Source organism: Salvia splendens, chromosome 1, assembly GCF_004379255.2.
Source record: "Salvia splendens isolate huo1 chromosome 1, SspV2, whole genome shotgun sequence".
Taxonomy (NCBI): Eukaryota; Viridiplantae; Streptophyta; class Magnoliopsida; order Lamiales; family Lamiaceae; genus Salvia; species Salvia splendens.
In genome coordinates this window covers 20893670-20921085 of record NC_056032.1, presented here as the reverse complement: position 1 = coordinate 20921085, position 27416 = coordinate 20893670, and the positions used below count along the sequence as shown (strand labels likewise).

The following is a 27416-nucleotide window of genomic DNA, read 5'->3' as shown; positions in this document are numbered from 1 at the left end:
AAAATTATCATTTTATCAGTCAAAAGTATCATTTTATCAACTCAGAGTATCATTCTATCCGGCAAAACTATCATTCTATGCAATAAACCTAACATATATCATTTTATCATTTTATCAGTCAAAAGTATCATTTTATCAGTCAGTCAAAAGTATCATTTTATCAACTCAGAGTATCATTCTATGCAATAAACCTAACATATATCATTCTACGCTATAAAATGATAGATTCCGGCAAAACTATCATTCTATGCAATAAACCTAACTTATATCATTTTATCATTTTATAAGTCAAAATTATCATTTTATCAACTTAGAGTATCATTCTATCCGGCAAAACTATCATTCTATGCAATAAACCTAACATATATCATTTTATCATTTTATTAGTCAAAAGTATCATTTTATCAATAAAAAGTATCATTTTATCAACTCAGAGTATCATTCTATCAGGCAAAACTATTATTGTATGCAGTAAACCTAACATATATAAGCCAAAAGTATCATTTTATCAACTCAGATTTATCAACTCAGATTTATCAACTCAGATTATCAACTCAGATTATATTCGACACCACTATTACAAAACAATAGTATCAAGTCATACAATTTACTATTACAACTACTAGTTCTCTTTAGGGGGTTTAAATTCTCTAATCATCTTTTCAACATCGATTTCCCCTTTTTTGCTATCATTCTGAAACTTCTGCTGTATATTTGAAAATGTCTCAAAAGCCTTCTTGTTTGTATCTCCAACAAGCAATGCTTCAGTATATTTGGCACGGAGTTTTATGAAAGCCTCTGTCCCCTTCTTCGTTAAACCAGAATTCCAATTACGAACATGACCACCCATGTAAGTCTCCATATGGCGCATCACATAAATTCCACAGTCAACTTTATTTGTATCGTTCTGCTATGGCAAAGTCATGTGTCTGGTTTTTGACATTTTGACAATTCTCTCCATTGATGGATTAACTCCATCTCCAAGATAATTCCGGAAGAAAATTTTCTATTCAAATAACACAAAACATACATTAGGTTGATTAAAATATGATATTATTACTAGTAAAAATGATATTATGTTCGTACTAAATGATATTCAATGCATTTTAACTAATAAATATTGAATGCGTTTAACTAATAAATATTGAAGGTAGGGGATTTCATTTTATCACTGAACCTATAATTTTATCCACAGAAACTATCATTTTATTCCACGAAACTATCATTTTAACATTTTATGCAAAATTATCATTTTATCATTTGAAATTATCATTTTATGATGCAAAAGTATCATTTTATCACTGAACCCTATCATTTTACCCACTGAAACTATCATTTTATTCAACTAAACTATCATTTTATCATTTGAAACTATCATTTTATACCCTTACACTATCATTTTATGATCCAAAAGTATCATTTTTCAAATAAAACAGAGCAACCAAAAAACATCATCAAACATATATCATCTTAACCATATAAACAATCATTTTATGTACTTAAACTATCATTTTTAAAAGTTACCTCAAATTCATCATTGAGAGACAATTCAACTTCTTTCTCTAGAACTTTTTCCTTCTCTTCTCGAGCTGCTTTATTAGCCATTTTCTTCTCTGGAAGTTTTTCCTTCTCCATATCCTTTTTCCGATTAAAATTTTCATTCTCTTCAGGAGTTTGGTCATATTCGGGTATGAGAGTGAAGGTAGAGAACTCATTCCTATTTTTCAGAATAAATGCCCTCTCAGCAGCTTTAGTCAGTTCAATCATGATATCGATCCATTCAGGATCATCAATTTCGTCATTGCTCATAGCATGTGACATTGATTTCTGACTTTCTGTAACATTCTGCACACCTTCCTCTCTCACTCCCATTGCTTTTCTTGTTGTATCACATATTATCTTAAAGCTATCAAGCTTCCTCAGTTCACCCGGCGCTCCTTTAAGGACGTCAAGCATCTTCGACATTGTCACTTTACAATCCCTGGCAGCTTCCTTCCATTCATCTATGAAAGTCTTTTCTTGACTTCCACTTGTTGTCGCCTCTTCCTCATGATCTTTCATCTTCAAAGCTTTTACATCTTTAGGATCATCATCTTCGGATTCAGATTCATCATCTTCATCGTTCTCTTCATGTGGTTGCTTTTTATATCGGTCATACTTATGACCGAGACCAAAATCTGAACCACTCATTTCTGCTCTTTGCCTTTCTTTCAGCAGTTCGGCAGTCCAACCCTTAACTGTTAGATAGCATCTTGGCACCATTTTTTTTCAAACACAATTCTGTCGACGTAACAGGCCTACATTAACAAAAACTAAATATTAGTTTTTCTGTAAATAGATTCATAGACAATGGGAAAAAAATATATTCTTACCACTACAAAGATAACTGGTCCTGTAAATATCTTTGTTGTGTTTCTTTTCCATCTCTTTTGTGTTTCAAGCAATTTGGATATGACATAGCTACACCAATTGTATTCTTTGATCTTCTCCACATCAGTTATGTAATCTAAAACTTGTGGGCTCAGATTTCCATCAGCAGGGGTCTTGATCAAGGCATACTCCACCAGAATCATAAAATTCCTTTTGAACCACTCACCACCTTCTTCGTCTTTCATCATCTGCTCTACAACATACGCTGGAACCATATTTTTTTCTACACCTTTACAGAATCTAGCAATTTCACTTTTGATGTTGATATTTTTCTGAAATTTGATCCTACTCATAGGTAAAGATCCCATCGGGAACCCAAGAGTAATATGAACATCTTTATCATCTAAAAATAATGATTCCCCGCTGTTCAATTTAATTGAACAACTTTTATGGTTAAAGTTGTAAATCAGATAATAAACCAATGATCTTGGGAAACTTCTTATTTTGAAGTTTAGGAGTGCTCCAAACCCAATCTCTCTTACAGCTCTTTTTTATTCTTGTTTAGAGTTTCGAGCATGTTTACGAAGAAGTCAGTATTCCTTCTTCCTGCCAAAGTCGGTGAGTGAATGGCTGTATCATCTTGAATAACTATTTTCTTGCACTTCTTTGCAGCTGCCTTCTTCTTACTTGCATCATCATTCTTTCTTTTCTTGTTATTTTTTATACTTTCTATTTCATCTGCTAATAGTCTATCATCATCAGCAGCATCAGCATCACCTAATACACAAAAGATTTCAGTGTGTTAAACGGTTTATGTCATTATTTTAAGTCAAAGTATCATTTTATCCTCAGAAACTATCATTTTACCCCCTGAAACTATCATTTTATCCCCTGAAACTTTCATTTTATCAAGTGTAACTAGTAAGTTTATCATTTTACCTACTGAAACTATCATTTTATTCCAAGAAACTATCATTTTATCATTTTATGCAAAAGTATCATTTTATCACTGAACCTATCATTTTACACACTAAAACTATCATTTTATCCCCTGAAACTATCATTTTATCCCCTGAAACTATCATTTTATCAAGTGCAACTATCATTTTATGATCAGTACCAGCAGCAGAAATGTTTGTTTCTAATACACAAAAGATTTCAGTGTGTTAAACAATTTATGTCATTATATAAAGTAAAAGTATCATTTTATCCACTGAAACTATCATTTTATCCCCTGAAACCATCATTTTATCAAGTGCAACTATAATTTTATCAAGTGCAATGTCACGACCGCCCTTTAGGGTTAATAAATACTAGCGATCGTGATTAAAAGAACTTAATAAACTGACGAAGAAAACTAGGGTTTCAATAAAGAGTTTGACCAATAATTAATATTAAAAAAAAAACCAAGGGTTTGACATTATCCAAAAGATATCAGGTTTTCAAATATCCAAATAATTAGGTTCAAAGCTAAATAAACAATGAGTAAAAACAATGTCTCAGCGGAAGCGTTCAAGAGAAAGAGTGGCGTCATGTGTGGAGACACAACGACACTCGTAGTTCAAAGATAACCAAATAATACTCCAATTTTAATTGCTCAACACCACCAAATGCTCGTCGCCGCTCAACCTGCACATAAGGAAAATATATGCAGGGCTGAGTACTACAAAAATACTCAGTGGGCTTATGCCGAAAACATTTTCAATAAAAATATTATTTATCATGCCATACGTAAGTAACCATCGGGTTTTAGCTTTAGAAAGGCCCGAGGCACTCAAAATCATTTCCCATAGTTAAAGTCGACTGATCAGTCATTTTCCCATAGACGTTAACCATATCTGCTCATACGTGACAAGGAATGTGGCCACAAACCAAGTCACTAGACCGGCCAGCCCGTACGCTAGCACACGATCTACCATAGGTGTACACTAGTCCAAGTAGGGTTTGCGGCCCTACGAGGACCCGAATTCGATTTAGATAATAATGACATAATGCCATATCAGATAGGCACGTTAAAATCAAACAAGGCATGATAAACACAATTTCATTCCCATCGATAAAACATTTAGGACATCGTCCTTATTTAAAAGAAAGTCCACCTCGACTGCTTAATTCACAAGTATTTTCTTCTCCTTGGTATCAAGTTTCGCTTGCGAGAATTCACCTTTAGCATTTAGATAATACATAAATCAACACCCTTTTCAAATAAGTAAATAAAATGCATGCATCCTATGTCTCCAATTATTTTCCCCATTCAAGATTATAAATTTTTCCCAATCAGAGGCTTAGATGTTTTCGATTAATTTCGGCTGCTCACGCCCCAACCAAAATATTAAGGAATAATTAAACAAGAAATAAGGAGTACTCCCCTTCATCATACTTTTACACGTACCCTCTTCCACCTTACTTTAAAATATGTAAACTCTTTTAGAGAAATAAAACAAAGATGCAAAATCATCTCATTCCAATACCATTCCGAAACACACGTACTCTACTCCCTCATATGCCCCTTTTTTATAAAATCATCAAATATATATAGTATCAAAGAAAACCTCTCCTTCTCTCCAGAAAGAATTTCCGTCGGCTATCTCAAAATCAAAACACAACATTGAACAGGAATTAGAGCTCCCTCCTTCAAGCTCTTGTCGATCCCTTTTTCTCACACAACATCGAAAACGAGATTCCCAAAATTGAACACACCTAATTTTCTAAAAAAAATCCGTCAGATCAGATGGTGGTGCGGTGACACCGCCGATGAGCTCCGCCGCCGGCAGCCTTCAATCACCACTGTTGTTCGCCGCCGTCGTAGGCCGCTGTCCCAAGGTACTTCATCGTGGCCTCTGTTTGGCAGCCCCGTTTCGCCTCGACCAACCCCGCAAGTTAAGTTGTAAATTTGATTTCATGAATTAAAGTTCGATTCTTTGGTTTAGATTTGTTCGAATTATCAATTTGCTTCGGTTACTGGTTTCATGAGATGCACAAGAATGGAAATAGGAATTGGGTGGATGAGGTATACCTTCAACAATAGATGGTCTATGGATTTGCTTTTAGTGACTTCTGTTTCTTCCTCTCTGTATTTGGATTACTGGTTTCTCTGCAGATGAGGAATCAAAACTCTTGCTTCAACACTTTGCCTTCGATTGAGAATTGAGAGAAGGCGGCTGGAGGAGCAGAATGGGTTAGAAATACCGTGTCTTGCAGAAGAAAATGTGGTAACTGATTCTAAAAATTAATTGGAATTATAGGCTGATTGATAGTTTAGATTTGGAAGAGATTCACGGAGTGGGATACAATTTTTTTGAACGTGGGAAAAGAGTGGTATGCGTTTTTTTATGTAGGATTAACTAATTTTATTTCTATGGAATTTTATTTGCAGATCACGGAGGAGGAGAGAAAAAAATCTCTCCAGAATATTTATTTAAAATTTGAACTAAGGAAAGTCTTGGTGACCAAGTCAAGGAGGAAAAGATTTAATTAAATTAGTTTGATTCACGGTCCTTTGTATTTTATTTAAATTGTGCAGCCTACAATTTATTTCCCACAAGACTAGATTTTTGTATTATATATATTCAATTTATCGGATCCAACACGAAATTGAGTCCAATAAATATTCCTCACTGAAAGAAATTATTTAGTTTCACATTGTGATTTACTTCACAAATTTCTAGCTCTCATAACAAATTATCAATTATTCAAAAACAATTAAATTCACCCCACATCAATTATTCAAAGCAGCTACGTCACATATTCAACAAAGTTGACCCAATCAAAATCCCAACTCAAAATTAGGTCACGAAAAGTATCCACCAAAAATTCCACTCGACAATTAATCCACGGTCTTCGCGACATTAAAAGTATTAAATGCAAGTACTTTAGGGTTGAAAATTAGGGTTCAAAAAGTGGGGCGTTACATCCTACCAACCTTAATAGAAATTTCGTCCCGAAATTTGTTACCCTCAAGTAAAGAGTTCTGGGTACAATTCCATCATCTTGTCCTCATTCTCACACGTGGCTTCTTCATGCCCATGATTTTCCCAAAGTACTTTCACACAAGCAACAAGTTTATTTCTCACATTCTGTATCTTTCGGTCCAAAAATAGATTGGGGTCTCTCCTCGTAGCTCAAGTCTAGATTTAAGGCGACTTCTTCGTAAGGGATCACGTGCTTCGGGTTGGACACGTATTTTCGTAACTGCGACACATGAAAAGCGTTGTGCACATTTCCAAGACTTGGTGGTAGCGCCAATCGATATGCGACGCGGCCCACTCCTTCAAGAATTTCATAAGGCCCAATAAATTGCGGCTTCAATTTTCCCTTAACGCCAAATCGAGTTATCCCTTTTGACGGGGATACTTTCAAGAAAACTTTGTTGCCAGCTTGGAATTGTAAGTCAGTTCGTCGAACATCCGCGTATGATTTCTGTCTGTCTTGAGCTTCTTTTATTCTTTCACGAATTTGCCAAACGATTCCCACCATTTCTTCAACTGCATCGGGTCCAAATATTCTTCTCTCGCCAACTTCGTCCCAGCAGAGCGGCGATCTACACTTTCTCCCGTATAATGCCTCATACGGCACCATGTTTATCATTGCCTGGAAACTGTTGCTGTAGGCGAACTCCATCAGTGGTAGTGCTGCCTCCCAGCTTCCTACTCGGTCGAGTACCACGGCTCTCAACATATCCTCGAGAGTTTGGATCGTTCTTTCGGACTGTCCATCAGTTTGCGGGTGAAACGTTGTGCTGAAGTTCAATTTGGTTCCAAGCTCTTTCTGTAGACTCATCCAAAATCTTGAGGTGAATTTTGGGTCACGATCGCACGTGATAGTCACTGGGACTCCATGCAATCGGACTATCTCCTTTATGTAAATCTGAGCTAGCTTGTTGGACCCATAGCCTATGAGAATCGGTATGAAGTGCGCACTCTTGGTAAGTCGGTCTATAATTACCCCAAATGGCGGTGTTCCCTCTCAGAGTCCTCAGCAATCCCGTCACGAAATCCATGGCGATGTGCTCCCCTTTTCCACTCAGGAATCTCTAGTGGTTGTAACTTTCCATACGGTCGTTGATGTAGAGTCTTCACTTGCTGGCAGACTAAACATCTCTCGACGAATGATGCTATGTCCCTCTTCATACCATTCCCCCAAAAGGACTTCTTCAGATCTTGATACATTTTCGTACTTCCTGGGTGGGCGGTGTAAGGAGTCTCATGTGCTTCACTCATAACTTCATTTTTGAGTTCCTTGTTATCCGGTATGCATAGTCTTCCTTCGAAAGTAAGGGCATTGTCACATTCTTCACAAAAATTCCCAGATTTGCCGGTCCGCACTTCTACACGAATTTCCTCCAATTTTGCATCCATCCGTTGTGCATCAATAATTCCCGACCTTAGATCAGGTTCAACAACTAGAGTGGCGATTCGTCCTTCCATTGTCTCAGGTGCTCTCACCACTTCCAAACGCATCTTGCCAAACTCGCGTATCAGGCTTTCTTCTTTGGTGAGCAAAGTAGCTAGTTGGGATGGCCCTTTCGGCTCAAAGCATCTGCCACTACATTTGCTTTGCCGAGGTGGTAATTGATGCCACAATCATAGTCCTTCACCAGTTCGAGCCATCTTCGTTGCTGCATGTTCAAATCTTTCTGCTCGAAAAAGATACTTCAGGCTTTTGTGGTCCGTAAAGATCTCACATCGAACTCCGTAGAGATGATGTCTCCAAATCTTTAAGACGTGTACTACCACTGCTAACTCCAAGTCGTTGGTTGGATAGTTCAACTCATGTGGCCTCAATTGTCGGGATGCGTAGGCAATCACTTTGTTGTTTTGCATTAATACGCAACCAAGTCCCACCTTTGAAGCGTCCGTGTATACCACATAGTTCACTCCAGGCTCTGACATGGCTAGAATCGGTGCACTAGTTAGCTTCTCCTTCAAGAGTTGAAAACTTGCCTCATACTCCGGGGTCCAATTGACTTTTACCCCCTTCTTGAGTTGTTGGGTCATGGGTCTCGCTATCTTGGAGAATCCCTCTATAAACCTTCGGTAGTATCCTTCTAAGCCTAGGAAACTTCGAATCTCGTTTGGTGTTGAAGGTGCTTTCCACTGTTGTATCGCTTCAACCTTGGCGGGATCCACTCGGATGCCTTCTGCCGACATAATGTGACCAAAGAAGTTTACTTCCTTAAGCCAAAACACACACTTGCTGAATTTGACATACAATTTCTCACTCCTCAACGTCTCCAAAGTGATTCGCAGGTGTTCCTTCTCATTCTTCGAGTAGACGAGTACATCATCTATGAAGACCAAAACGAATTCATCCAAGTATGAGTGAAATACTCGATTAATCAAATCCATAAATACTGCAGGTGCATTCGTCAACCCAAACGGCATTACCACAAACTCATAGTGACCATATCTTGTGCGAAAAGCGGTCTTCGGTATGTCTTCTCTTCGGACCCGCAATTGATGGTATCCGGACCTTAAGTCCATCTTTGAGAATACACCGATTCCTCGGAGTTGATCGAATAGGTCATCTATCCTCAGCAATGGATACTTGTTCTTGAGGGTCATTTTGTTCAACTCTCTATGGTTGATACACATCCTCATCGACCCATCCTTCTTCTTCACAAAAAGCATAGGCGCGCCCCACGATGAAACGCTGGGTCTAATGAAACCCAAGTTCATAAGCTCTTAAAGTTGTATCTTGAGTTCTTCCAACTCTTTAGGCGCTCTTCGATATGGGGCTCTAGATACAGGTGTCGACCCTGGCTCTAGGTCGATTGTGAACTCCAATTGTCGACCTGGCGGTGGGCCAGACAAAGCTTCTGGAAAAACGTCTGGAAATTCTCGTATCACAGCAACATCATCCACTTTCCCGTCTTCCTTCTCATCTCCTTGTAGATAGACCAGATAGGCATGACGCCCCTTTCCTCAACATCGTAGTGGCTTGGAGTACGGAGATGATAGACGTTTTCCGATTTATCGTGATTCCATGATACACATTTGGTTCCTTTCCAGAGGCTTGTAAAAAAATGTGTTTCTCTTTACAACAAACAATAGCATAATACAAGGCTAACCAATCCATTCCCAAAATTATATCAATATCCCCCCTTAACTGCTAACGGGGTCCATGATTGTTCTACCTTAACTCCGTCCCCACATTCTTGCTTGGACACTCTCTAGAAAAGTGATTATATCAACCACGGTTAAAAAAAACGTGATAGTATTATGAATCCTACACTTCCCAAAATGATAGTACGAGCAAACGATGCATTGAGGGGGTTTGGGTCGGAAATCATCCCTCTGCGGTGCAACATGTACTCCCCTATACTTTGGTTGGTTTTGGGTGGGCTGGTATCCCTTCTTTTCATAGGGAGCCTTAGTCTCGTCCCACTTTCTCTTCTCTTGAGAATAATGTGGTGGAGGCAGTGCCAGTGTAGTGTTTCACATCGCCCTCTCCTTGGGCATAACTTCCTCCACGTCTAGTACGCGGGTCAACGATCCTGTGTATGTAAGTCTCCCAAGGTTTGCCAATGCTATCCTTATCACATGCCTTAAGCCCGAACGGAACTTCTCAGCCATCTTCTTATTGGTATCCCTTGTTCGGGTGCATGCCGAGCCATGGCGCAAGTGTGCGGCCTTGTTTGAGATTGTAAAACTCATCCGTCTTCGCCTTTCGTTAACTCTTTGGGATATACCTGTTGTATATCTCCGCCTTAAATTGTATCCACTTGCTCAGTGGTCATGGTCCTTTGCTTGTCCCACCAACAGTCGGCCGAATCCGTGAGTTGGTAGGTTACACAAACCAAACGCTTCCTCAGTGCACTTGAAGAATTCAAAGATGCTCTCCAATGCGCGTATCTAAGTCTCGGCCTTTGCCGGCTCTCCTATCCCATCGAAGATAGGAGGATTTTGCTTTAGCAAAAACTATTCAATATGCCATCCTGGCTTGGGTGGAGGAGGTGATGGTGGTGGTGCTTGCACGCGTTTCTCCTTTCGATTGTTTCCCATTTTAATTGATTCAATTTCGCCACTTGCTGGACGATTTTCTCTCGTCGACGACCTTTGTTTGTATATCTTAATCTATCAGGGTGCCCGTATTTTCATTCCAATACTATCGTACAGTGATGATCTTATGCGACGATCTTAAATACTCCGACTCACAACTTTCTTTTGTTATCCGTATATCCCTTGATCAAACCACTTTCATAAATTCTGAGCCGCAAAACGTGATCATTTGGTGTACACGGCTTCTCTCAGCTTTCTATTTCTCAAGACCTAATATCTAGGTATGGCATAACGTTCGATTCTTCGGTCGCTTGCTACAACTAAGCATCGATGCAAAAATATTTGACTCCCCGTGTTGTTGGTGTATCATTTTTTTTATGTGTCTCTTTAAACTTATTCCTCATATGTGTTTGCAGAGATCAATCCATTGTCTTTCTTGAGAGTCTTGTATCAAGAATTTAGAAATCTATTTAACAGCCTTACTTGGATCAGAACGGGTTTCAACATGAGGAGCATTATTGAAAATGCCCTTAAGAATGGCTCCGAAAATGACTCAAGAGGAACAAGAATGAGTCTCTACTTTCATTAAAAGGAAACAGTGATGCATCACTTGCAAATTGCGGGTCAATCAAAAGTTTTAAATGCACGAAAAGAATACCATTGTCAAGGAGCTTCATAGAAAGAAATTTCTGAGAATCCAAGTAAGTATTGTCAATTAAATTCATCCATTCTAGCTACAAAGGTGACACTCCGTCGTTTCCCGAAGATAATAGAAGCGTTCTCAAAAACTCTAGATTCTAAGTCAAGATTCTTGGTGTCGTTGCAGCAATTAACTGTCCTTGAAGGTCACATCTACATATTGTTTTTGGCACGTCATAGCGGTCATTCTCATTAAAACATGGAAATAACCCTCATGGCCTTAACGTGACATAAGTGTTGTCATAATTGTAACGCGTCGTCGCATTAACATGTTATGCACGATTGCATTCACTTTATTTGATTGCAGGCACAATTTCTCGTCGTTGTAAAGATACATCACCTAACATTTCTTCTCGTCTTGATCTCGTTAGAAACTTCCTTTCGTTTTGTTCTTCTCATCCATGGAAAACAATAGACAATTATAACAATGCGTCTAGTTCGAAGTATATGTTTCTGTTTGTCCCATCACTCAGGAAAGTGATATTGCAGTTATCAATTTACAACTATTTTTCACAAGGAACCATTTTTCATCGAATTTCAAAAATTTCAGTAATTCATTTCAAAAGTCGCCAAAATATTCTCACCTCTTCTTTCGTGGTTGGGCGTGACGAGTTGTGGTGTTGAGCCTTCGACGTTTAACACTTTAGTCTATCGATACAAGGGTAGACTACAACTCAAAAAGACTCTTGAGTCCAGAGCGGAAAGAAACTGAGGCTTTGATACCAAACTGTCACGACCGCCCTTTAGGGTTAATAAATACTAGCGATCGTGATTAAAAGAACTTAATAAACAGACGAAGAAAACTAGGGTTTCAATAAAGAGTTTGACCAATAATTAATATAAAAAAAAAACCAAGGGTTTGACATTATCCAAAAGATATCAGGTTTTCAAATATCCAAATAATTAGGTTCAAAGCTAAATAAACAATTGAGTAAAAACAATGTCTCAGCGGAAGCGTTCAAGAGAAAGAGTGGCGTCATGTGTGGAGACACAACAACACTCGTAGTTCAAAGATAACCAAATAATACTCCAATTTTAATTGCTCAACACCACCAAATGCTCGTCGCCGCTCAACCTGCACATAAGGAAAATATATGCAGGGCTGAGTACTACAAAAATACTCAGTGGGCTTATGCCGAAAACATTTTCAATAAAAATATTATTTATCATGCCATACGTAAGTAACCATCGGGTTTTAGCTTTAGAAAGGCCCGAGGCACTCAAAATCATTTCCCATAGTTAAAGTCGACTGATCAGTCATTTTCCCATAGACGTTAACCATATCTGCTCATACGTGACAAGGAATGTGGCCACAAACCAAGTCACTAGACCGGCCAGCCCGTACGCTAGCACACGATCTACCATAGGTGTACACTAGTCCAAGTAGGGTTTGCGGCCCTACGAGGACCCGAATTCGATTTAGATAATAATGACATAATGCCATATCAGATAGGCACGTTAAAATCAAACAAGGCATGATAAACACAATTTCATTCCCATCGATAAAACATTTAGGACATCGTCCTTATTTAAAAGAAAGTCCACCTCGACTGCTTAATTCACAAGTATTTTCTTCTCCTTGGTATCAAGTTTCGCTTGCGAGAATTCACCTTTAGCATTTAGATAATACATAAATCAACACCCTTTTCAAATAAGTAAATAAAATGCATGCATCCTATGTCTCCAATTATTTTCCCCATTCAAGATTATAAATTTTTCCCAATCAGAGGCTTAGATGTTTTCGATTAATTTCGGCTGCTCACGCCCCAACCAAAATATTAAGGAATAATTAAACAAGAAAATAAGGAGTACTCCCCTTCATCATACTTTTACACGTACCCTCTTCCACCTTACTTTAAAATATGTAAACTCTTTTAGAGAAATAAAACAAAGATGCAAAATCATCTCATTCCAATACCATTCCGAAACACACGTACTCTACTCCCTCATATGCCCCTTTTTTATAAAATCATCAAATATATATAGTATCAAAGAAAACCTCTCCTTCTCTCCAGAAAGAATTTCCGTCGGCTATCTCAAAATCAAAACACAACATTGAACAGGAATTAGAGCTCCCTCCTTCAAGCTCTTGTCGATCCCTTTTTCTCACACAACATCGAAAACGAGATTCCCAAAATTGAACACACCCAATTTTCTAAAAAAAATCCGTCAGATCAGATGGTGGTGCGGTGACACCGCCGATGAGCTCCGCCGCCGGCAGCCTTCAATCACCACTGTTGTTCGCCGCCGTCCCAAGGTACTTCATCGTGGCCTCTGTTTGGCAGCCCCGTTTCGCCTCGACCAACCCCGCAAGTTAAGTTGTAAATTTGATTTCATGAATTAAAGTTCGATTCTTTGGTTTAGATTTGTTCGAATTATCAATTTGCTTCGGTTACTGGTTTCATGAGATGCACAAGAATGGAAATAGGAATTGGGTGGATGAGGTATACCTTCAACAATAGATGGTCTATGGATTTGCTTTTAGTGACTTCTGTTTCTTCCTCTCTGTATTTGGATTACTGATTTCTCTGCAGATGAGGAATCAAAACTCTTGCTTCAACACTTTGCCTTCGATTGAGAATTGAGAGAAGGCGGCTGGAGGAGCAGAATGGGTTAGAAATACCGTGTCTTGCAGAAGAAAATGTGGTAACTGATTCTAAAAATTAATTGGAATTATAGGCTGATTGATAGTTTAGATTTGGAAGAGATTCACAGAGTGGGATACAATTTTTTTGAACGTGGGAAAAGAGTGGGATGCGTTTTTTTTGTGTAGGATTAACTAATTTTATTTTTATGGAATTTTATTTGCAGATCACGGAGGAGGAGAGAAAAAAATCTCTCCAGAATATTTATTTAAAATTTGAACTAAGGAAAGTCTTGGTGACCAAGTCAAGGAGGAAAAGATTTAATTAAATTAGTTTGATTCACGGTCCTTTGTATTTTATTTAAATTGTGCAGCCTACAATTTATTTCCCACAAGACTAGATTTTTGTATTATATATATTCAATTTATCGGATCCAACACGAAATTGAGTCCAATAAATATTCCTCACTGAAAGAAATTATTTAGTTTCACATTGTGATTTACTTCACAAATTTCTAGCTCTCATAACAAATTATCAATTATTCAAAAACAATTAAATTCACCCCACATCAATTATTCAAAGCAGCTACGTCACATATTCAACAAAGTTGACCCAATCAAAATCCCAACTCAAAATTAGGTCACGAAAAGTATCCACCAAAAATTCCACTCGACAATTAATCCACGGTCTTCGCGACATTAAAAGTATTAAATGCAAGTACTTTAGGGTTGAAAATTAGGGTTCAAAAAGTGGGGCGTTACATGCAACTAGTAAGTTTATCATTTTACCCACTGAAACTATCATTTTATTCTCCGAAACTATCATTCTATCATTTGAAAACTATCATTTTATGATGTAAAAGTATCATTTTATCACTGAACCTATCATTTTATCCCCTGAAACTATCATTTTACACACTGAAACTATCATTTTATAACCTGAAACTATCATTTTATAACATTTATAAGCAGAAAGTATCATTTTATTAACTCAGAGTATCATTTTATCCGGAAAAAACTATTATTTTTATAAGGTTACTGTCATTTTATCCGCTTAAATTATCATTTTCTCAGGTAAAAGTATCATTTTATTAAACAAAAATGTCATTTTATACACCAAAAATACCTATCATTCTATCTGCTGAAAGTATCATTCTATCCGGCAAAACTATCATTTTATGCAGTATACCTAACATTTATAAGCAAAAAGTATCATTTTATTAACTCAGAGTATCATTCTATCCGGCAAAACTATCATTTTATCAGTTTTATGACATTTTGTCACGTTAAAGTATCATTTTAACAGCTTATATGTCATTTCTTCAGCTAAACTATCATTTTTATAAGGTTACTGTCATTTTATCCGCTTAGATTATCATTTTATCAGGTAAAAGTGTCATTTTATGATAAATGTATCATTTTATAAACAAAAGTATCATTTTATGTGCTGAAAGTAACATTTTGTTAACAACACAGGTTTCAAAACTATCAACTCAGAATATCATTGTATCCGGCAAAACTATCATAAAAAAAGTATCATTTTATCAACTCAGAATATCATTGTATCCGGCAAAACTATCATTTTATGCTGCAAACCTAAAATTTATAAGCCAAAACTATCATCTTAACACAAAAACGGCAATACATAATTTAATTAAATAAGAATTTCAGTACATCGGAAACATAAACCAATCGACAGCTAATATTCATCAAAAATCAAATTCAATACATGAATCAAAACAATCAATAAATTAAAATATGAACACAATCAATAAGCTAAATAATAGATAATGATTGTTACCTTCGTTATTTGCTACGTTCTCCATCGAAGCAAATTCTGACAGCTATTGAACAGATAATCAATGAAAATCTAGAGATTATGAAATAATGAACCAAATCGGAAGGAAATCTGGAGTCTATTAAAATAATCGGAAGGAAATCTGGAGTCTATTTAAATAATCGGAAGAAAATCTCTATGGAAATAATCGGAAGGAAATCTGGAGTCTATAGAAATAATCGGAAGGAAATCTGGAGTCTATGGAAATAATCGGAAGGAAATCTGGAGATTATGGAAATCTAGAGATTATGGAAATCTGAAACCAAATCGCGGAGAATAGGAAAGAATCGAACTGAGAAAAGAACATGCCGAAAATATATGATTTTTGAAAAGAACATGCAAGGCAGAGTACTTGGTATACTCAGCGGGAACATGCCGAAAATATATGATTTTCGTAAAAAGGGTTGACTCTTCTCAGTGGACCGCTGACTCAAGCTCAGTGGTAACCGATCGTAACTTCGACGCAGGCACAAATTCTGAGACGGACCGCTAGCTTCTCGTCGACCATTGGTCTGCTCAGTGGCCGCTGACTCTATCTTAGACTGGGTCCATTTCCTCCAGTCTTCGTTGACTTTTTCCAAAAGAGGAAATGTGTAACGCCCCACTTTTTGAACCCTAATTTTCGAACCCTAAAATTTTGCATTAAATATTTTAATGCCGTGAAGTATGTGGATTAATTGACGAGTAAATTAATTGCTTGATTTCTATGTGACCTAATTGTGCTTTGGAGTTGAGACTTGGTTTGAATAGTCAACATTGTTGGAGAAATGACATGGCCATTGAATGGTCAATATCGTTGAAGACGTGACGAGAATGTGGAATAGTCAATCTTATTGAATTATGACGTGACTGTCTGAATAATCGATGCGGGGTGAAATATATTGTGGTGAATTATTTTCTAAGGCTGAGTGAGATTAAATAGGATCATCAATAATTACCTTGCACTTTTTATTTGAAATTTTCGACCACTATTATTTATTGGAGAGAAATTCTATTTTTTCCTGGATTTAATTATTTGTTGAGATAATTATCCTAATTAAATCCAAAACCTAATTATTCTTTATTTCTCCATGAGAAATTCGACCCCTACCTTATTCCTAGGGAGATTTCGAAATTCCCCTTATTTAAGGGAAGAAGGAATGGTTTATTATATATTTTGATCCCTTATTTATTCCCTTCTATGAATAAATATAAATATTCTAGCAAATCTTACCATACCTAAGGAGATCTTGCCACATCCTATTTTTAATTGGATTTGAGTTTAATTCCTTGTGGGAGAAGGAATAAAATCGCCTATTCCATATATTATTGGGAGTATTATTATTTTTATTTCGCTCCGTATTATTTTATTCTACTCCATGAAATACCAAATTAAATCATAGGCTAATTAAATAGCCTAGATTTCAAATTCCTCCTAATTTTCTCTCCTAATTCACGCCAACTTCCACTCTTCCATATTTTTTCAAATCTTTACTTTATTTAATTAAATATTATATCTTGCACTCTATAAATAATTGAGAAACCATAAACCTAAATAAAAAACTACACGCCTCTCTCTCCCAAATTCACGCCTCTCACTTCTCCCACTCCCTCTCAATTTTTCTTCTATTTTTCTCCATGAATTCTTCATCTTTTGAGAAGAATTTAAGTTGAAGCCTCAAGAATTTTTGAAGAATCAAGATTATACTTTGTTTCTACCGATCGTTTCTACCAAGAAGAGGTATTTTTGTTTGATCTATCTTTCCTCATCCAATTGATTAATCGATGTTCTTGAACCCTCATGCATATAGATCGAGTGAAAAAGGGGAAACCAATTGATGAATGGGATGTGTGTGTGTGTGTGTGTGTCGGCGTGCGTGTGTGTGCGTGTGATGTGTGTTGAGGAACACTCATGCGTGACCTTGATTTGATGATAGATCTAGAGTTGTGTGTGAATAAATGGATATGAAGAGCATGTCTTGATTGTGAATGATAAATATATAACGAATCGATGGGCAAAAGGGAAACGTTGGGGACATGCATGATTTTGAATAAATGATTGAGACTGATTTGTGTTACACATAATTTAAAGGTGATAACTCGCGCTCTCAGCGTGATAGCAAAGGGAAGAAAGTACATGAGATCTAAACAGACGAGGTGGACTTTCTTTTAAATAAGGACGATGTCCTAAATATTTTATCGATGGGAATGAAATTGTGTTTATCATGCCTTATTTGATTTTAACGTGCCTCTCTGATATGTCTTTATGCCATTATTATCTAAATCGAATTCGGGTCCTCGTAGGGCCGCAAACCCTACTTGGACTAGTATACACCTATGGTAGACCGTGTGCTAGCGTACGGGCTGGCCGGTCTAATGACTTGGTTTGTGGCCACATTCCATGTCATGTATTGGTAGATATGGTTAACGTCTATGGGAAAATGACTGATAAGTCGACTTTACAATGGGAAATGATTTTGAGTGCCTCGGTCCTTTCTAAAGCTAAACCCCGATGGTTACTTATGTATGGCATGATAAATAATACTTTTATTGAAAATGTTTTCGGCATGAGCCCACTGAGTATTATTATAGTACTCAGCCCTGCATGTGTTTTCCTTATGTGCAGGTTGAGCGGCGATGAGCGGTTGGTGGTGTTGAGCAAATTAATTAAATTTATGAGACTGTCTTGAAACTCCGAGTGTCGTCGTGTCTTCACACATGACTTCACTTTTCTCTTGGATGCTTCCACCAAAACATGGTTACTCCTATCTTTGGGTTGATACTGAAACCATTGGATTCTTGTTTGGGATATTGAGACATGTTACGTTTTGGATTATTTTGAGCCTTGCCATTTTGACCTAAATTATGATAGTCATTCTTCATTGGATTTCATTGCTAAAGCGTGACCTTCTTTTCTTATACTTAATTGTTCATTAAATACTTTGGTCAAACCTCTTTGATGAAACCCTAGCCTATTTTCCTTATTACATTCAAGTCCGTTTAAGTCACGATCGCCGCATTTATTATACCCTAGAAGGGCGGTCGTGACAAAATGTGTCAAATATACTGGAACATCCCCAAAAGGAATATGTTCCAACACTAATGGAACAAAGAGAGTTTAAATATGCAATTAAAGAATCCATAAAAAATATTCCCATTTGTAGACGACATGTATTTTAATTAGAAATTGGTAAAGTAAGAGAGAAGATGAGAAAAAGTGGGTAAAGTAAGAGAGATTGAGGAAAAAAGTAGGTAAAGTATGAGAAAGAGGAGAAAAAGTGAGAAAAATATTTCCATTTTAAGAAGTGAGATTATTTTTTGTGGACATCCCAAATGGCAAAATGAGACTGTTTTTCGTAGATGGAGGGAGTATTTTGCATGATTGACATTCAAAACAAGCCAAATATAGGCCTTAAAATTATGTAAATCCGTATCTATTAGCTGCTCGTGTACGCCCTCCTCCATGTTGTGGGGAAATTCTTCTATTGACAATGCATGCAATCATTGCTACCATGTATCTTGGGGAAGCCGTGGCGTGCTTCGTGAAGAAGAATCAACTGTTGCCAATCGTTGGTGATGTGTATTTGAAGATATTCCTCACCGAAGGTGTCGCGAACGCCTCTGTGGAAGTGGATTTGGCAACGTGCAAGTACTCATCAAAGATATCCGACATTTGCCCAAGCAAGATGTATGTACACTTTTGGAGTGTAGTAACACTTTGCTGACCTAAAGCGGCTTGTTGCTTGTGGAAGTATTCATCATTCCCGTGGCGTATCCAAGATTTTTTATATGGGGGTGCGAAAAATAATTACAACGATTTAAAGTTTCAAATTTTAGCTAATCCTTTTAGTTCTATTTGTTTTCTTTTCACAATTTTTCTATTTTTTAAAATATTCTCTCTATTTTTTTCATAAATTTTTTTTACAAATAGAATTATACACATAGATACTTTGTTATTAAGACTATATTATATAAAAGTTAATTGTATAAATTATTAAGAACAAAGTAAATATCAAATATTAAATATATGAAATAAAATAAAATTTGACAAGAGTATGTCAATGTGTATTGAATTAATACTACAAAATTTTAGGAGAAGTTGTTAGCAATGAATGGAGAGAATATCTATTAAAATTGAAATAATAAACAAAACTTAAATAGGAAATTAACAAATTGAGTTGAAAAATATTGCATTGAATAAATACAAAGTCTTGGAAGATGTTAAGAGCATCCGCAGCGGTGACGTCCGTTCGTCCGTGCCGCTGGCAAGGACACCCCTGTCCGCCGCTGCGCTCTTGCCGTTGTCACGGCGCTGCTCGATGCATCGAGCACGTCCGTGCCGCTGAGCAGGGCGACGTGACGTGTTTCTATTGGCCGTTGGCATTTTCTTTTTTTCTTTTTTTAAAAAAAATTGAAAATAATACCAAAAATAAAAAAATATTTTCGGATTCCCAAAAATATAGTCGTTTTATTACCGCTTTTTTGAAAATTCTTTGAAATTTAAAAAAAAATTTAATCCCCAAATCATCTATAAATACATACATTCATCATCCATTTGGATGAAATTCAGCCACTTATGAATTTAATTATGTAATTTTTAATTTCTAGGATTTAAATTATGTAATTTTTAATTTTTAAGACTTTAATTATGAAATTTTTAATTTTTAGGATTTTAATTATGTAATTTTTAATTTTTTAGTAATTAGTAATAGTATTTTGGGTATTTTTAATGCATTTTAATATTGTGGAAATATTTTTATTTAAATTGAATAATAGAATGGTGGGACCTTTGACCATGTCATTGCGGAAGAGCACGGATGTGGGTGTTGTGTTCTTGCCTAAGAGCAGGGAGTAAAAGTGGGTCCGGGCCCACATCCGTGCTCGTTGGCAAAAGCACGGATGAGGATGCTCTAAAGGAAAAGAAAGAGCAGAAAGAGGATTCAAACCTGGTCCTCCAGGTCGAAATTCTGCATTTCTGACCACTAGGTTATGATTGAATTTTGCTTTCATGTCTAAGTATAATACTATTAACTACACGTAGATACGCCATTGTTCCTATGTAGATACGTCACTATTCATCACATCAGTACCCCTTGTTCGTATGTATATACGTCACTATTCATCACATCAGTCAATGTATTTTTGGAGTGTAGTAATTCTCAGTGCATGTGGAAACGGTGTCGAAAGTATTCATCTCGTCATCGCGGTTGATCGGAAAAATAATCCCAAACAACTATTTTCTCTGATAATTTTTCTTACGTCAATCTCATTAAGACATTAAAACTTGGCCTAAAGCTATATAATATTATTCCTCATGGTTCTTTATATTTTAGTATATCATTAAAGTTGGGGGTAAAAGCGGAGTCAGCTAAGAGTGTGCATTTATATATTTATATATTTTTGTGGAAGGAAGGGAATATTATTAATTATTGTTCTATATTACTCGTACTTTTCTATTTTGACTCGTTCTAAACTACTTACACTATTTATATTTTAAATAATAGTTAGGGTATTTAAATAATACTCCATATATGAGTTAATTAAGTTTTTCATTATTAAGTGATTCATTACACTTAAAATACTATTTTAATTACATAAAAAAATCAATCTTAAATTAATGAAAATTACAAGTTATATGGAACGGAGAGACTATATAACCATTCACTTAATTTAATATATTATGGGACGGAGAGACTATGTTGCCATTCACGTAATTTAATATATTTTGTAATATTATATATCTAATTATATGTATATTTGCAATAGTATTCTGGTTCAACAGTGGTTCAATTAAATTATAAATGAATAGTACGTTTACCGATTTTTATTATTTACATGTGGTGGGCCAATTGTATAAATTAATAGTTTTACCGATTCATTCACAGATCCGATTTTTAAAACGTTCCTAGCTTTGACATCCCTAGGCTAGGTGTGGTGTGCATTAATTTTCGGTCTTCCGCGTGCAATGTTGACAATCGTATTGACCAACGTTACCTTTGACTTTTATTTATTTTTATGTGGTTAGCCTCATCACTAGTATTAATAAAAATATTATGTTCCGTATAAAAGTAATTAGACACTGACAAATGACATGGAACACACTTCATTTTATTGAATACTAGTATTAACACCCTAGCTATGCACGGGATATAAGAGTTTCAAATAATGAATATAAAATATAATAAATATATAGAAAACAAGAATTGAAAGCAATATGGAGATTTAAAAAAACAGAAATGTACTTATCTTGTCTCACTCAAAATGAAGAATTTACTACTCCCTAGTGAATGAAACATTTATGCAATTTTAATTTATAATCTAAGTGAAGTAAAAATAATAAAATTAATGACAAAAATAAGATGTGTGACTAATGATCAAAGAGTATGAATTAATTAGAATAAGATATACAAATAAAGAAAATATGTGTGAGTAAAGATGTTTACTGAAAGTGTTATGCAAGCCATTAATCCAAATAAAAGGTAAATTAATATATAAATTTAATAGCTTAATTTATAAAAAATTAATTTGAAAAAAATATATGGAATATTAAACATATCCACATTAAATATATGAATAATTTAAATCATATAAATTTAAAACTTCTTTGAGAAGTCAAGTTAGAAAATTTGTATTATCCAATAATCACATTTTAGTTGATTGTTTATTTCTTTCTTTTAATTTCAGACCATAGCATAACTTGATATACATTGCCAAAGACTAAATGAATTTTTTATATTGGAAAGAATAAATTTCTTACTTCCCGCCACATATACGTATAAAAAGTAAATTACTACTATCACTTAAAATAACGATAAGATTTTATGCATCTTGTTTGTTTTGAATAATGTGAGAATTTACACTACTCTTTATATTAAGAAGTTATACAAACTTTATAAGTTAGATTTAATTTTAAATATATATAATGTCACCTTATTCCTTAGTTTAATCTATAAATTTAGTAGTATTGTTTAATTAGAGGTGAATTAAAATATAAGAACCAAAAACTTTAATTGAGTAAATATAGGATGGAAATTGTAAGCATTACATATATGTGCTGTCGTTTAGCTTGTGAATTAATTCGGAGAAAAAGTATTGCAATAAATGATTAAATCTCAATTTTAACCTAAATAAATGGAAGGCAAACTAAACTCTCTAGCACAATTCCAATTTAACTCAAATATAAGGCTAATTAATATATAAATTTAATAACTTAATTATAAAAAAAATTTAATTTTAGTGCACTATTTAAATGTGTTTTAAAACTTCTTCAAGAAGTTAGCATTTTATTGGGCTATTATTTGTCCAATTGTTTTTGCCTTAAAAAATTATTTTTGAATAGAAGACAGACACCTCATCTTTTCATTTTCCCTCCAAAAAGGGTATTTAGGACTTTTCATCAAACTTGCACTTTAAATTAGTATAGATTATCAAAATTAGAAGAGAATTAATTAATTCCAGAGTTTCAAGTTATTTTTGGCACTTGAGTAATGTAAATTTTATACTCTCTTTGGCAGACGTGCCTGAAATAATACTAATACATCACGAAGTTTTAATTTTTTTTTAATTGTATCGTCAATGCATAAATCGATGTCTTTTTTATAGTGTTATAAACGATAATATTTCAAGAGAAATGAGAAAATAATAAAATATAAAAGAAAAAATACGTATAATATTTTGTCAAGAGATATTATGTAATTTTATTTTATAAGTTGGGTGGATAGAAAGTAAAGTAAAAAACTAATAAATTAGAGATAATGATATTTTTATTTTAGTAAACATGTCAATTAAAATGGAATATCCAAAAAAAGTAAAATGTACACTTAAAATAGGATTGGAGATACTTTTCTTTATGAGTAGTGGGATATATTAATTTAGGGCGGCGAAACGGGTACGCGCGGGTACCCGCAGCGATAAGTCGGGTACCCGTACCTGGTTTCAGTCAAATTTGTTGTCTCGGCACTCGCCCCGCAACATATCGGGATTACCCGGTACCGGTGTCGGGTATCCCGTACCCGACAATGCGGGTACCCATTTCCGACCCGAAACTGGTGCTTCTATAATTAATAATGTGAGATTTCCAAGTTTGAGTATGCTGAATTTGATCATTCAATTGAAAATGCTTTAAACTAAAAGTTGGGTTTGTAAAATCATTAAGATTGTTGAAGCTTTGCACATGTCCTTTTCGAACTCTTTACTATTATTAAGATTTGATTACTATAAGAGAAAAAGAAAACAATATACCATTATGTGTAAAAAATATTAAAAGTTTCATTTTCCAATAATAATAGCCCACAATGTTCCCCAACAATAATTTAACAAAAAGTATTGAAAAATGGGTATATGGCTAATACTAATAATATCGGGTATTATCGGGATTAACGGGTATACCCGCCACCTGCAAAACTCTAAGACACACTACCCGATCCCGCCCCATTTCCCTTTGTCGCCGTCGGGTAGTAGGTACCCGATACCCTGTGGGTTTTTTGTCTGGGTGGAAATTACCCGTTACCCGCTATCCATTTTGCCACCCCTAATATTAATATGCTAACTAATTTTAAAGTGTTAACGTACATCCAATCTCGTGCTTTTTTCACATGGCATGAAACATGTAATATTTTAGACACTAAAATGCAATATACATTTGTAAAAGTGATGAATGGATTCCGACAGATTGTATTTTAGTTATAGGCAGACTGCATTTTTATTGTTGAGTTTTGCATTTTAGATATAGACTGTTTAATTTGCATTTTACATATAGACGAATTGCATTTACATATAGTTTATTTTGCATTGTAGACAATTAATATTAAAATGCAAAACTCAATAATATAAAATGCAATTTCCCTATAACCAAAATGCAATATGCGGAAATGCATATACAGCTTCACAAATGTATATTTCATTTTAGTGTTTACAACATTGCATTTTTTATGCCACGCGGCAGCACGAAATTAGGTGTGCGTTAGCACTCTAATTAAAGATGCGCCCTAATGCTCCCTAGTCCCCTATGAGTAGCAGTTATATTTTCTTCACCCGCATTACAGTGATTTTTTGGTTATTTTACATACACAAACAATATCGTATATATTTCGTTCAATTTAACCATTTAGGTATGTCTTTTTAAATAATATCTACAAATCGACAGTATGTCTTTTTAAATAAAAATAAAATCAATGGTATATATTTCGTTCAATTTAACCATTTAGGTAGGATACTTACTATTTAAGAAAATCTTTTATACTAATATCTCAAAATCATAGTCACAAGCTATTGATATGCTATACTTTACTCATCACATGTATAATATATTTTCACAAATTTCCCATTTTAGTAAGAGATAAAGTATAGGTGAGACGAATTTAAAACGTGTCAAAATAATTTGTTACTGTCTGTTCTTATTACATTAGTATATGCAATTATTTTCCCATTAAAATATAAGGAAAGACATTGTGATTTGCTTTTATTTATTCTTAAATAGGAAATCAGATTCTTTCGTGCGTTGATCGATTATCGAATATTGCTACTTAATTATTTCTCTGCATTTTGTTCTTAAAAATTAATTTTCTGGCATTCTGTTGTAAATTCAAATAATGCTATATGTACATGAAAACCTGATTTTCTATTTTAGATCATATTTAAAAATTAGTCTTTTTCTATTTATGATATGTTTGTATCGAAGAATGGTATGCTATATACCTTATGTGAGCATCATTATCGTCTGATGCATGTTTATCGTTGTTCGTTTTGATTTATATATTTAGTTTGATTCTAATATGTTAAAAAATGTTATTGAAAATTTTAATTTCACAAAATTCATAAAAATTATGACTCGATTTACTCGTTTTCTCTATAATTTAAAATAAATTAATAAAATAACAAATCAAACTTTGATTTTTATGAATTTTGTGACTTAAAATTTTCAATAACATTTTTTAATGTATTAGAATCAAACTAAATATATAAATTAAAATGAGCAATGTTAAACGTGCATCAAACGAGAGTGAGGCTCACATACCGTATGAAATAATATCTCATTTTCCTAGTCATATGCTTTTTTCCATTTTAGATAAAGGAACTCACCATTCATAGAACGCATACTCACATTCTATTATAAAATCAATATATAAAAGCGGGATATGCTTTCGACTAACTCATTTTTTTCTGTTTTTCTTTACAAAGTTCAAAAATTTCTTAACACCCGTGTCAAATCAAAATGAGACTATAAATGACGGATGAATGGAGTAATTTGATATTTTTGAAAATTAAAAAATGAATTATAATTTGACCAAACTTGAGTCAAGGATTTTCTTTACGATTTGCCTTGGTACAAATAAAGGTATCCGATTATGCATAAGGGTTTTAGATCCACCTCTTACAAAGATTAGAGAGAAACTTAACTTAACAAAATGATGAAATTAAATTTAGACTTAAAATCAACACATTAATTAAAAACAATAATGGCATAAATGATTAGTGCAAATTAGATGAGGTACTACTACCACCTATAATATAAATTTCATATTTTTTCTTACACTCATTCACATTCATCAATATTTTTCTAAATCAAGAAGAGAGGGAGTGAGAAAGAGGATTCAGAAATGTGTCCGCTCAGAATAATTTTGATTTTCCTCTCTGCAACCCTCGCCGGATTCTTCCTTCTCAGAAACCTCAATTCCTCGCCTGACCTCCCAAACGACGCCGTCAAAGAAGAATCCGACTCATCTGATTCCATTCCCCTTTCTTCTAAGGTAATTTCACATTTTAATGTCCAAATTTTACATTTTTTTCTCAACAAATTGCTAGGATGAGTAATATTGTATTCGGAATGATGGTTTAAGTAATGCACAGTCGCAATTTAAAAGTTTTTAGCTGAATTTGTGTTTAGATTAACTTTAGGGATAGAAAATTGAAAAATGCCATTGAATTGAGCTCCGTAGTGCAAGACCTGATTTCATACGGTGTAATTAGGTTTGCACGGCGTTTGGGAAGGGATTTTGGACTTGCGTGGACATGGCAAGCGGTAGATATCTGTGGAGGAATCTGGTTTCGTCAACGCCTAAGATTTCTGCTGATTAATTCAATTGGTAATGTTGTAATTGGTCATAGAGTCGATCTTCTTATGTTAATTTCTTGTAATTGTGTGATCAATTCTCAAATCTCGATGATGAACCCTTCAAAATTTATACTACTATATACTTATTATTTGTAGAGCACCATGAATTGTATGTACTACTGTGCTGCTGGTATGAAACGATGATTCTTTGTATAGTTTCAGAGTATATAATGTATATCCCTTTCTTATTGATTTCACATTTATTCATGATACTCGAAACAACATTTGAAATGTAGAATACAGTTTGTGGTATTTGCAAGTGAAGTTCTTTTTATGTTTGCAGCGGTTTTGCTCCTTGTTTAAACTTACTATCTTCTTGAGCAAAACTTTTGTTTGTTTAGTGGCTAGCTCTGTCTCAAACACATACATGCGAACTTGTTATCCCTCTCCATGGATTCAAAATTAACGGTGAATCCACTGAATCATATCTACAAGTATTTCTGAGCTCTAATTCTTATATGTTTAAAGGGTATGTGCATTTTGAAGTATCTTTCATCCATTATGAGTTTGAAGGTGTGAATAACGTTGTGAATGTGCGCTCGCTTCTAGTCTGTCAATAAATTGTAAAGGAATCCAATGTTTGCCTTGTTTGCATGCACCATAAGAAGTCTCCTGAGGACAATCGAGTTATAATCTTGCAGTAGTATGTTCTTCTTCAGTTACGGAGAAAGAAGGTTGAGCAAAGTGCTTATAATTAGTAGATTGCCATGTGAGCAACAATTTTTCGGTCCTCCACCACATTAAACTGTGGGAGCAGGGCTTATCTAAGGATGCATTGCAAATTTGCAATTCAGGTGCAACTTATTTACAAGGATGCTTGATATTAATAGGTTT

General features: G+C 34.9%; 1 protein-coding gene and 3 long non-coding RNA genes across 4 annotated transcripts; 3 read left to right on the top strand and 1 right to left on the bottom strand.

The window, feature by feature from the left end:
* Window positions 1-684: 684 nt before the first annotated feature.
* Window positions 685-1884, bottom strand: LOC121805439. The gene is made up of 2 exons (XM_042205288.1): window positions 1525-1884; window positions 685-1006 (listed from the first exon to the last, which is right to left on the bottom strand). The coding sequence occupies exons 1-2, from the start codon at window positions 1870-1872 to the stop codon at window positions 911-913; spliced, it is 444 nt and encodes a 147-aa protein (XP_042061222.1). The 5' UTR covers window positions 1873-1884; the 3' UTR covers window positions 685-910.
* Window positions 1885-5440: 3556 nt separating this feature from the next.
* Window positions 5441-6010, top strand: LOC121745091. Its single transcript, XR_006038767.1, has 2 exons — window positions 5441-5582; window positions 5747-6010. It is a non-coding gene; the product is annotated as an uncharacterized LOC121745091 (long non-coding RNA).
* A 6585-nt stretch (window positions 6011-12595) lies between these two features.
* LOC121745097 lies at window positions 12596-14144 on the top strand. Its single transcript, XR_006038768.1, has 2 exons — window positions 12596-13715; window positions 13881-14144. It is a non-coding gene; the product is annotated as an uncharacterized LOC121745097 (long non-coding RNA).
* An 11808-nt stretch (window positions 14145-25952) lies between these two features.
* On the top strand, window positions 25953-26779 carry LOC121803381. Its single transcript, XR_006050977.1, has 2 exons — window positions 25953-26217; window positions 26438-26779. It is a non-coding gene; the product is annotated as an uncharacterized LOC121803381 (long non-coding RNA).
* The last annotated feature ends 637 nt before the right edge of the window (window positions 26780-27416 follow it).

Coding starts and splice junctions, on each gene's coding strand:
- LOC121805439 (XM_042205288.1), bottom strand. CDS start 1,872: ATGGGAGTGAGAGAGGAAGGTGTGCAGAATGTTACAGAAAGTCAGAAA. Junction 1,007..1,524: donor CTCTCAATGATGAATTTGAG/GTAACTTTTAAA, acceptor TTATTTGAATAG/AAAATTTTCTTCCGGAATTA.